At 36.2% G+C, this 11751-nt stretch overlaps 1 protein-coding gene across 1 annotated transcript; it reads right to left on the minus strand.

The window, feature by feature from the left end:
* Positions 1-310: 310 nt before the first annotated feature.
* Positions 311-1423, minus strand: LPAR4 (lysophosphatidic acid receptor 4). The gene has a single exon (XM_077752932.1). It carries the CDS (start codon positions 1421-1423, stop codon positions 311-313), a length of 1113 nt encoding a protein of 370 aa, XP_077609058.1.
* Positions 1424-11751: the final 10328 nt, after the last annotated feature.

Consider the following 11751-nt stretch of genomic DNA (forward strand, 5'->3'; position numbering starts at 1 on the left):
TAAAAATTTTTAGAGATAATCTTCATATCACTAAAGTCGAGGCCACTGGCCACTTATATAATCCAATACAATAGAATTATAACTCAGCAGAAGAGTTTGGCACTCTCTTTTGGTTGTTGTAATTAGACATGACCTATAATTATTGAACAAAACAGCATATGCACAATAAACATTCAAATAAATGTATCTGACTGTATTCAGTACATTAATCTATTTTCAGTATCACTAGTTTCAAATTATTTCTCTTATTCATAGCATAGGAAAAATCCTAGGAAAAACCATATCTGGACCTAAAGACAGTTCTCATTACCTAAAAGGTGGACTCTAGCATTAATTCACCACCATTATGTGTTGTTTGCTCACTAACTTCCTCTTGAATAGCTGGAAGGGAAGGCTTTGTGGTGAGAGGTATTTCAGTCTTAAACAGAGACTCCATCTTGATATGGGTATTGATGTAGAAGGACTTCTGAAAAGATTCAAGGGTGAAGTAATAGATAAAAGGGTCAAAGCAACAGTTCAGAGTTGCAAGACACAAGGTGATTGGGTACATAATCTTTGCAAATCTTTCCAACAAGCAATTGGTAATGGCTTGGGAGCGCACTAGGGCATACAGGAAGAGGACAGAGTTATACGGTACGAAGCATACCACAAAGACTGCCATATGCACTGTGATCATCTTCAGTACTTTTTTCTTATTGGCCCCAATTTGAGACAGTGTAGCAGGCTTGCGGAGGGTTCTTAGCACCACAGAAGAGCAAGAGACATTCAGTATCAGAGGAATGATGAAACCAACAACTTCAATAAATATGGTGATCTTGGACAGATAAGTCTTCCAGATACGTTTGGAGAAGCCCTCAAAACAGGTGGTGGTTGCATTGTTGATGTTAGTGGTAGAGAACAAAGAGGCTGAAATACCACCACTGAGGATTAGGATCCAGACTCCAGCACACACAATGGCAGAATTCCTCCTTGTCCTAATGGTACGAGATCGGAAGGGATAGACAATGGCCAGGAAACGATCCACGCTAATACAGGTGAGGAAGAGCATGCTCCCATAGATGTTGGTGAGGAATGCAGTCCCAGAAATCTTGCAAAGGGTGTCACCAAAAGGCCAGTGACGGTTGAAATTGTAAAATATTTTGAAAGGTAGAGTGCAGACAAAGAGCAAATCAGAAAGGGCCAAATTGGTGATGAAAATAGCAGTCTCACTTCTCATTTTCATGCGGAAGCAGAAGACAAACAGAGAGGCACTGTTGGTTATCAGACCCAGGATGAATACAACACTGTAGACAGCACCATTCAGATTATACTTGAAGGAATCGTCAACAATGCAAGTATTATTGGCAGTAGCATTGCCCAACCTGGGTCTGAAGCTTGAATTTAAATCTTGAAATTGAAAGTCAATGAATCTTCTGTCACCCATGGATTTTTTTTTTTTTTTCAGAAGGCCTGCTGGCTGCAGGGTTCACCACTTTGAAACTAGAGACTGGTAAGAAATATTTTCCTCCTATGGGAGACAAGATGGAATGAATAATCAAATCTGCCTTCCATTCATTTCTATGGAATCAAAGATATTCTGTCCACTCAGACTGGAAACAATATGCACATTCAATTGGGTTTGACAAATACCTTTTGAGCATCTACCATATGTTAAAAGGTACTACAGGAGTATGTTGCAGAAGTGGGAGAGATCACACTCAATATAATAAATGTAGTACTGTATGTAGATTGCAATGAACAGAAATAAGATATTGGTTACTTGAAAGCCCAAGCAGGGATCGGAGGTTGAGGTGGGGAAACGAACCTCTAATAGTTAAAACTAAGAATTTGACATTTGTATGGAATTTTTTGACTTTCCAAAATGTGTTTTATTTGATTCCCACAAGAACGCCATAAGGTAGGAAGATAGGAATTTATCACCATATTACAAAAGCAGAAACTGAGGCTTATGTAATTTAGAATTATGATGTCATAATTAGAAGAATGTGTAAATGATATCATCAGAACCAGAATTCACCTTTTTTATTCCTAACCAAAGTATTGTTAAGCTAATCTAAATTATTTTGTCTCTTTTCCAATATTAGTAAACTTTATTGTCTAAGTATTAGTTCTATTGCACAAGATTACAGGTTGATATGGGACCTCCAGGACATGCTCTTAAAGAAGTTTTAACTAAACTTATTTTTTAGTATTTATTTATTTGAGAGAGAGATCAGGGTAGAGGCAGAGAGAGAGAGAATCCCAAGCAGGCTCCGCACTGTAAGTACAAAGCCAGATGCGATCCCACAAACCATGAGATAATGACCTGAGTCAAAATCAAGAGCCGGACTCTCAACTGACTGAGCCACCCAGGTGCCCCTATAACTAATCAATTGAATTAAATCATTGATTCATCTTTTTCTTCTACAACATGAATTCAGAGATACTCAGTTAATTAAAGCTTCTGGTGAAAAGATTTTTCACTGTATCACATTGTCTTTCTAGAGCAATAACTTAAATAATAATCTCAGAGTTTTCTTCTTGAAGATTGTAGCCCCTTTTCCATGTTTCTTTCATGCTAAATGTTTAGCCTAGGATTTATTTCTTCTTATCCCCTTCCCACTGCCCATTCCTTCAGTTACTTTCATGCTGTCAGCTCTTAATATGGCCATAATCAATGCAACCTTTTCTGAAAGGTAGATTTGATATAAATGCCCATTCCTCTGCCACACTGTAAACTTCTCATCTGGTCAGTAACATAGCCTTTGCTTGCTACTGATTATACATATGGCAGTCATTAACTAATAATTTTTGAGTATCTGGGCCAACGTTGTTCAAAGGTGCATATAGAAGTCTTTCTAAGTTTCTAGGTAAACAGCTGTCATTTGATAGGAACTGTCGTTTAATTTCTCTATAATACACAATGGACAAGTAATTCTTTTCAATGAAGAGGGCATACAATAAAAGTGGTCTTTGCCCCCTTACATGTTCAGTAATGGATTTTCACATGATTACATTTTAAAATGTGAAAGGCATTTCTCTGAAGTGATTCTTCCTTACATTACTCTTTCCTTCTAACTCCCAAGGAATGGGTTAAAGGGCCATTTTATATAACAGAGGATGGAATGGAGGGAGAAATCTTCCAAAGATACAGAAGTATTAAGTTACTTCAACTAGTGTTTGGACTGAGAAAAAACTGATTTGAGAAAAAAAATTCACTCACTGCAGTGACTAGAGGAAGAGATGACCTTGGAGAGATGACTCATGGGATATGAATCAAAGAGCTGTCATTTTTAATACTTAAGGTTCTCAAGGTAAGATTGGAAACTTGCTATTCCTCAATTCTCATTCAAAAAGTCTTTATGGAGTGCCCCCGACTCCGAGCCTAACACTGATCTAAGATCATATTCTTTCTTGGTCATTTAATCTCACAAGCCCAGTTCAACTTTTGCCACAACCAACCTTGATATGTAAAAGCAAAGTATAGTAGGAACCTTGACCAAGTGAGGTCCAGAATGGGAAAAAACAAACAGTAGACAAATATAAATAGGCTAGGAGAGCAAAAGAAGAAATAGGAAGGAAAGTAGCAAAGAAAACAAGAATTGAACGAATAAGAAAAGATAAAAGAAAAAGGACCTTGCTGGGGAGAGGTCAGTGCTGCCATCTAATTTGTATTTAGGGCCTTGGGAGGTATTTCTGGCTCACAATTACTCAAATATCATCCTCTATACTACTTTGCCTCATCTAACTCCTTCCAAGTTTCTCAGATAAAAACAGTATGCAATCACTATGTTTAAGGTCACTGAAGTTGATCAGGAAAAACACAAAGAGCCTGAAAAATCTCAGTCATTGGGGTTCATATCTTACTTTGGGAACAATAGGCCCAAGTTTTTGCAGATTGTTTCACCATTTGGGATTGTAGAAAGAAAAAGGGAATGGAAAACTTCTCAATTACTTAAATCAATTTGTATACTATGTTTCACATCCCCACTAATGGTGGTTAGTGAGTGGGGATGTGAAAAATAGTATACATTAGTCTCATACTCACTATGCATTAGTCTGGAGGCCTTTTTTTCCATTGTTGAAAGAAATCCAGAGAGTCAAAAATATTCCTCTAACATAATTACATAACCTAAAGAAATTAAAGGACCAAAAAATCCCTAATATTAAAGCCAAGTTTCATTTACTATAATCTGCTTGCACTTGCCTTCTACAATAAGTAATGCCAATAATATTATTTGGAAACTGTTTTCATAACAGATGCATTTTCAGCTATTCCCAGAGTCCCTACACTCTGCTCACTGATGCCTTTTTTACACAGCATGCTTCTAGCTCACTGGCTATTTATTATTTTCTACTTCCCAAAAAGGTGTGTTTCAAATAGTTGAAATTTGTCTCCCTAGTTTTCCATTCAGTTTTTTAAAAAATTTTTAATAGTTTATGTCAAGTTGGTTTCCATATAACACCCAGTGCTCATCCCCACAGTTTTATGTCTCTCAGTACACATACACTATACCAATAATAGGCAGTCTGGCACTCTTCTGCTTTACTGCTTTAAGTAACCAAATCCTGTGGGAGAGAAAGGTCCACAGACAAGAAAGCATTATAGTCCCAATCCTGAAGACAGGGCACGGGAAAACGCCACTAAGACCCTATTCATAACTCTTTCCTTTGCTTGAACACATAGCACCTTTGCTGTCTAGCATTGAGGGTGTGGTGTTAGGAATTAACACAGTATTGGAAGCAAAGAGTTCTATTTCTGACTCAGACACTAGTTCACTCTGTATCTTGACTATGCTGTTTCTCTTCCCTGTATAAATATTACATCTGAGCCTCACAACTAAGGCTAAGAACATTCAACAGGGATTCAGCTTGCCAGTATTCAGTCCTACCTAATTACAAAGAAACATTATAGAAGATTTTTTCCCTGTCCTATCCAACTGGACAACTATGTCTCTGTCTTTCTTAGTAAACTGAACTTACTAAGCAACATATCTTTCTCCTAACACCATGTATACCTTATATGTCAGAAAACCTGCTGTGAGTTTCAACTTTTACATAATTTTGTCATAACAGGACAATCCAGGAGGGTGCCCTCAACAAGACTATCTCCAAATGAGCTATAGTTTAAAAATATCAAAGAAGCATTTGACTTTCAAGTTGATTCTGAAGAAGAATCAATGATATTCAAAAAACAAGGTCTCTTCTGACTGGGTTCCTTCCTTTTGACTAAAAAAAACATTTTTTAACCATGAGATTTTCACAGATGGCTAACATATTGTGCACTGAATGAAGGCAAAGGGCCAACATGAGCTTCAGATGAGATGAGGAAGAGCAAATATAGGCTGAAGCATTTAATTACATATTCTACTGCAAGTAGCATGTGGCTATTTTCTTGTAAAGACATTTGCATCCAACCACTCCAATAATTAATCACCTAGGGTGTTCAGAGGGCTGAGTGGATGTATTTTCACTGATCATGGGCAGGAGACAGATCACCTAGAGGTTAACCAAAGGGAAATCTGACCCTCCATGAAATTTTAACTTTGACATACACATATGGAGCCAATTCAAACAGCCCACAGTAGTGTAGCCATTTTTTTAAATTTATAATAATGATGTAATATACCATGTTTGGGTTCTTTGGCACTCCTGGAGGAAATGGAGTTAGCTTTTTGACCCTATAAACATGAATACCTAAATCATTTCACTAAATACTAAACTTTCAGATAATACATTGAAAACAAAATTCTAACTTCTGGCATATTCTCAGTAGCCTAAAAAATCTGGCTTGCTTTTGTTCCCTACAAGAGATAATCCAGAGCATAGGAAAATAAGAACGTGAAGGTAGAGTATACTCATATTCTCTTGCTCCTTTTTTAATGGGCTCGGATCAGATCAGAGTGCTTCTGATCCTCAGAGAATTTCCTCTTTCTACTCTGGTTAAAGTTTAGGAATATTGACACAATAGTTTTTAAAGGAAGCCAAAACCTACTGTGTCCTTGCCTATAAATAACTAGCAGTGAAGCAAAGTAAAAACTACAAAAATGTCACAAAAAATACAGATCAAAACCATTTTACTGGAGTATTAGGGAATAGGTCCACATTGTTGCTTTTCAAATTAGAGTGGCTGCTAACAGATAAGACCAAGTCACAGGCATGGATCATGATCATACACATGGTTCTAATTGATGTTCCTATGCATTGGTTGATGTTTCATAATAGTCTTATGGCATTACATATGGAGGAAACCATAATTAAGTTTTACTCCAGAAATGAGCTGGGAAATTGATCTCTATCAGGGCCCATACTAAGCAAGCCAAACTGTGTGTCAATGTTTAGGTTGATAAGTTTCATTTATTTTTTTTTCTTGGATGGGGAAGGGAAGAGGGAGAGGAATAGAGAGAATCTAAAGCAGGCTCCATGCCCCGCATGGNCTGTAAGATCATGACCTGAGCTGAAATCAAGAGTCAGATGCTTATCTGACAGAGCCACCTAGGTGCCCCCATTTATTTTTGATGCAAGAATTATCCTTTAAATTTTTTAAAAAGATTTTTAATGTTTAATTTTGAGAGAAAGAGACAGAGCATGATTAGGGTAGGGGCAGAGAGAGAGGGAGACATATGATCTGAAGCAGTCTCTAGGCTCTGAGCTGTCAGCGCAGAGTCTGATGTGGGGCTTGAAATCATGAACCCTGAAATCATGACCTGAGTTGAAGTCAGATGCTTAACTGACTGAGCCACCCAGGCGCCCCAAGAATTATCCTTTTAAAAATGACTTCTCTATGTTGACTTTGATTTTCACTGAGATTATTACCACTGCTTTGCTTCCTCACTTTACTTGAGAAGAGCAGGAAATTGACACAAGCCCTAATCAGAGCAGATCCTATTCTCAGTGGCTAACTTGGTTTTTTTTCACTAAAAAAAAATCCGGTCTCCCACTAATCCTTCACTTGATGACACAGTCTAATCTTTGAAAAATAATACTGCTCAGTGCTCAACACAATGGGGCCAAAGAGTGCATCAACCCTAATAAAGCAGAATGTTTCTTAACAGTTATAGAGTAAGACAACTGCAAAGAAACTGCTCAACCTAATACTGTGAAATTGTCTAGAGTTTTGAGATTCAATGTCATCTCAGCAGAAGCCCCAAACCTTTTGGGAAAAATTATGGGTGTTTATTTCCAAATTCTGTGAGGTTCATACAGGCCAACTGGAAAATTGGCTTTATTACACATATTTAAACAGACAAAATAGTTATCAATTTGCATACCAATTCATCTGACAAACTTGGATACTGATTTTAATAATATGAATAAAAACTATGTCTCCCATGATCTAAAAGTATATACCAATGGCATAGAGGGCTTAAACCAAAGGATCTATATACATCTACACCAAAATTGTCTGAATTACAATAAATGATTACAACACCTCCATTTATTCTGGTGTTTTTGGTCTTATCATCTATAATAAATTGAAAGTACTGATTACACACACAAAAAAAGTACAGAATGAAATTAAGAATTTTGGAGAAAGTTATTACCAGGGGACTGGTCCTCACCATATTAGTTTAAACCAAATTCTGGCACCAATTTTATCCAAGACTTGGGTAATCAATGAACTTTCTGGAGATGCTATTGTTAGGAATTTCCTCCAATGAATGCTGTGAAATAGAATTAGTCATAATTGCGTGCCATGGAGAGACCTTTACAATAATGTATACCAAGATTATAAGGTAAATAAATTTATTTTATGATATAAATCAGAGTAAATTAAAGCCAACATATTTTAAAATGGTACCTAAATGCTTTGGATTTTATTATTACAGAATTGCAGATAGCTTTTTTATTTATCAAACTTGTCGCTGAACTACATTTTATTAGTTATTGTGAAAAGCATAAAGTCCTTGAGTCTGTATAACCTATAATCATTAAAGATAACTAGTGACAAAAGGCATAAAAATACTTCAGCTGCTTCCATAAGGCAATACATTACATTAAAAATAATTGAAAAATGGAGATTTACATTTTTTGTCCTGAAATTATAGTGGTTCTTTTTTTTTTTCTTTTTTCCTTTCTTTTGGTCTGGCAAAACCTGTTACTATTGGACAGGGTCCTTGACAGAGGAAAATGAAAGAAGACTGGAACAAGTGGAAACCACATTGCCTTGGCTCTAATCTGCACCCCCACCCCAGCTGGATTTCTTTCTCCCAGGAACTACAGTAATATAAGCAAGACTTCAGTTGCTAGGTATTAGCACACAGACAATCATTGCTGCTCCTACTAGGATGTCCTAGGCCTAGCATGTTCTGTAACACCTTCAAATCACAGTTCTGCCCAAAGTAGTGACATAGAACTAGAAATACTCAACAATGGAATTCTTACCAATACCACCTGCATTTGAACACTGTTCATTTACCACCTGTAAAGTAGAATCATCTGCCAGTGCCAACCTTACAACACTGTCACATCTCAACCTCTTCTGAACAAAGGTGGCCTAAACAAAGCAGACTGGTAAATAATACTTCACTCCCCTAGAATAATTTTTTCTATAATCTAAGAGAACCAAAACAAAAAATACAGTCATTTGGAAATCTAAAAATATTGAGATCACCTTAATATTAAGAAGAATTGATTTTCACACTCCTCTAGAAAACAGTACTTTGGAAATAAAATGCATATCATTTTACTGGTTTATCTTAAGAGAAGACAAAAACATTAACATTCTTTTATGGCTTTCACAATTGAAACAGATTATGAAGAAAAATTCTTTTTATTTGGAAAAAAGCAAACTAGGAAGTTCAAATATCCAGAAGTTTCCATTGATTCTATTAATTCAATATGGCCACATCCAGCCCCATTACTAACTACGCAAGAGCAAGTCACAGTCCCTTTCTGGACCTCAGTTTCTATTCTCCTTCCACCTTTGGCTTTGATTGACAGCAGTCTTCAACTGATGCGAAGGCAGTAGCCTCACTGGCTCTTCTCTCCTATTATTTGTTTGCATTTGCTTCCCTTTGTTAATGCAAAAATAATAATAATAATTCCTCAAGGTCTGAGATAAAGGAAATTAATTTTATGAGACTTAATGAAATTATAGCTAAATTTATTTATTTTTTTAATTGAAGCATAATTGACATACAACATTTTGTTAGTTTCAGGTGCACAACATAATGATTCAATATTTGTAAATATTGCCAAATGGTCACCACAGTAAGTCTAGCTAACATGTGCTACTACACAGTTTAGATTTATTTTAATATCAGAAGTAAATATTATTAATTAGTGCCAGATGCAAAGAATCACAGATCAAGACGTCACTATATCCTAAAGTCTTCCTAATGTCCTCTTTTTCCTCATTCCCTTTGTGCCCATATCATCGGACACATTGGTTCAATTGTATAGGTTTTAATCCTTAACCATTTCCACCTATTCCCCAGTCACGTCTCTCCTCAAAATATAAGGTTGCCAAAGTACTTCAGAACGTAATGATATAGAATCAGTAGACTGCCTACCCTGTGCATTTTTCTTATACCAAATTACTTACCTACTAAAAGTGAGGTTGGATTCCCAGTGGTAGGTGACCTCCTATTAATCTCCCAATTTTCAGTACTAATATTAACAAATATAAGTTCCCCCCCTGCCCTTAAAAAGGCCAAGATAAGACTATATATCATGACCATACACACAGTAAAAAAGACAAATACATAATTATGCCCTGACCACACCACAGCAAGGGCAACAATTCTCACTGCATTTTTTCTTAAGGTAAATTGAAGAAATGAAGGTTTAGCTAAGCTTGCCTGAGTGTTCCTGCAAGGCATCTTCCTATTCCTCTCTTTAACTCACAGAGTACAAACTCTGAAAGGCTGGCTAGTCTGACTGTTCAAGTAGGGCTTTCATTCACATCTTTGATTGGCAGGAAATGTTTTAGAGTGTAGATGCCATCAAGTGTATCAGCTGAACTCATCCTTTTTAACAAGAGTGCAACTTTTCATCTGTAACATGGCAAAAGGATTTACAATCTATGTTAATGGGGTATGTTTGGAATATTGTTCTAAAAAATAAACATGTTTCAAAGACACTGGATAATTTGGAGCTTAGGCTATTATTGCTGTCTGCATGTAACTCAAATAAAAAGAAAGATGGTATAATTTGGTAAAGTAGCAAAGTAAATAACCCCACAAATCTCTGAATGTTCTAATCTTCAGATTCATCTAGTCTTTTCCATGTTGGAATAATAATGAATTACACTGCTATATTTCCTAAAGCAAGGTAACTAAAACACAATATTTACCAATTCAACAAGCTCTTGTTACTAAAAGTCTTTAAAATATCCAACATATACAAAAAGAGTTTTAAATGTCATATTATTGCATTTGTATGGAAAACAGTGATTAATTTCACACATAACAGCAAATTCAATTTATGCCAGAATTAGTTTTGCATTTAAACATGTTTCTTCTTTTATGGTCAAGTTCATTAATTATTCAGTATGGCAAATATCACATTTTCCATAAATCAATTAAGCATCAAAGGCATACCGCCACAGATAGTTTTACTAAAAGGAACCTCATCATAATAGAAACCAAATTAGCTCACAATCAATTGTAAACCAAAGAAATATAAAGCAAGTCAAAAGACTATCTAAATTACTCTGTGATTTTAAATATGCTCTTTAGGACAACTGTGTTTACATAAAACAATAGCCTGAAAATCCAGTATCTCTTCCACTGAAACAGTATTATTGCCAAAACAGTAGAAATCATTGCTTTTAAAAACAATTCAACACGATGATCCCTATTCAGTACTTCAGAGTTGAAATCTAACTTCTTTCCCCAAATACTCAAAGTATCAGTGTTTCTGCTTAGGTTTGTTATGCCGTCTCCCCTCCCCCAAACGCCCAAATCAAATCTTTCTCAAAGAGACTTACCCCAAGAAAGAGTGTGCAAGATGAAAGAATGTGCTCATGCCTGTAGTCAATTAGCTAATAAACATGTAAATGGGCAACTTGCACTTTAGAAGTGCATATTTCAATCTTTTTTTTTTTTTTTAAAGGGAAAGTTAGCCCAGCCCAAAGTAACAGACTCTGGACTACCAAAGCTTCTTAAAACAAACCGCTCATTCTGAAAATGTGAGCTTATTTACATTTATCTCTTTCCTTTATTAAGGAATGGCTCTCTTGAAAGCTGTAGCCGGCATTCCTTTAACAAACGTGACACAAGAAAAGGCCCAAAGTCCGGGTTGGAGCGAGCGCCAGGGGAACTCTTGGGGGGTCTCAATAGGAAATGCTTTTCATTGGATAAGGAGGCATTATTAAGAGCCGAGATCCCGCCCAATCCCCTGTGCTCCATCGTTTCCTTAGTTACCAATCACTGGACTGAAGTTTTTCCTTAAAGAGCATTGCCGAGGAAAAGCAGTTTTCACTGTCAAGAATTAGCTGCTTAAGTGCCACTTAACAATATAAAAAGTGTCCTCCCTGACCAATTAATCCAAAGAGAAAGCCTCTGTGACTGTTTTTGCTCTGGGACTGCTATCCCTCTACAATTCTAATGGGTAGGAGGAGACAGAACTCCAAACTGGGAGGAGTGTTTTAATTATAAACATTTTTGCTCCAATTTGATTAAAATAATTACAACAATATTGAAAATAATAAGTAGGAGGAAGATAAGGGAAGAGTGAATAGTACCGTTAATATATTCTTATTATACTATGCAAAATTAAACCTCCCAACAACACACACACACACACACACACAATACTGTATTCATT

This window comes from Crocuta crocuta, unplaced genomic scaffold, assembly GCF_008692635.1.
Source record: "Crocuta crocuta isolate KB4526 unplaced genomic scaffold, BGI_CrCroc_1.0 scaffold1353, whole genome shotgun sequence".
NCBI lineage: Eukaryota > Metazoa > Chordata > Mammalia > Carnivora > Hyaenidae > Crocuta > Crocuta crocuta.

What these genes read in the sequence shown, in the direction of transcription:
- LPAR4 (XM_077752932.1), bottom strand. Translation starts at nt 1,423, where the DNA reads ATGGGTGACAGAAGATTCATTGACTTTCAATTTCAAGATTTAAATTCA.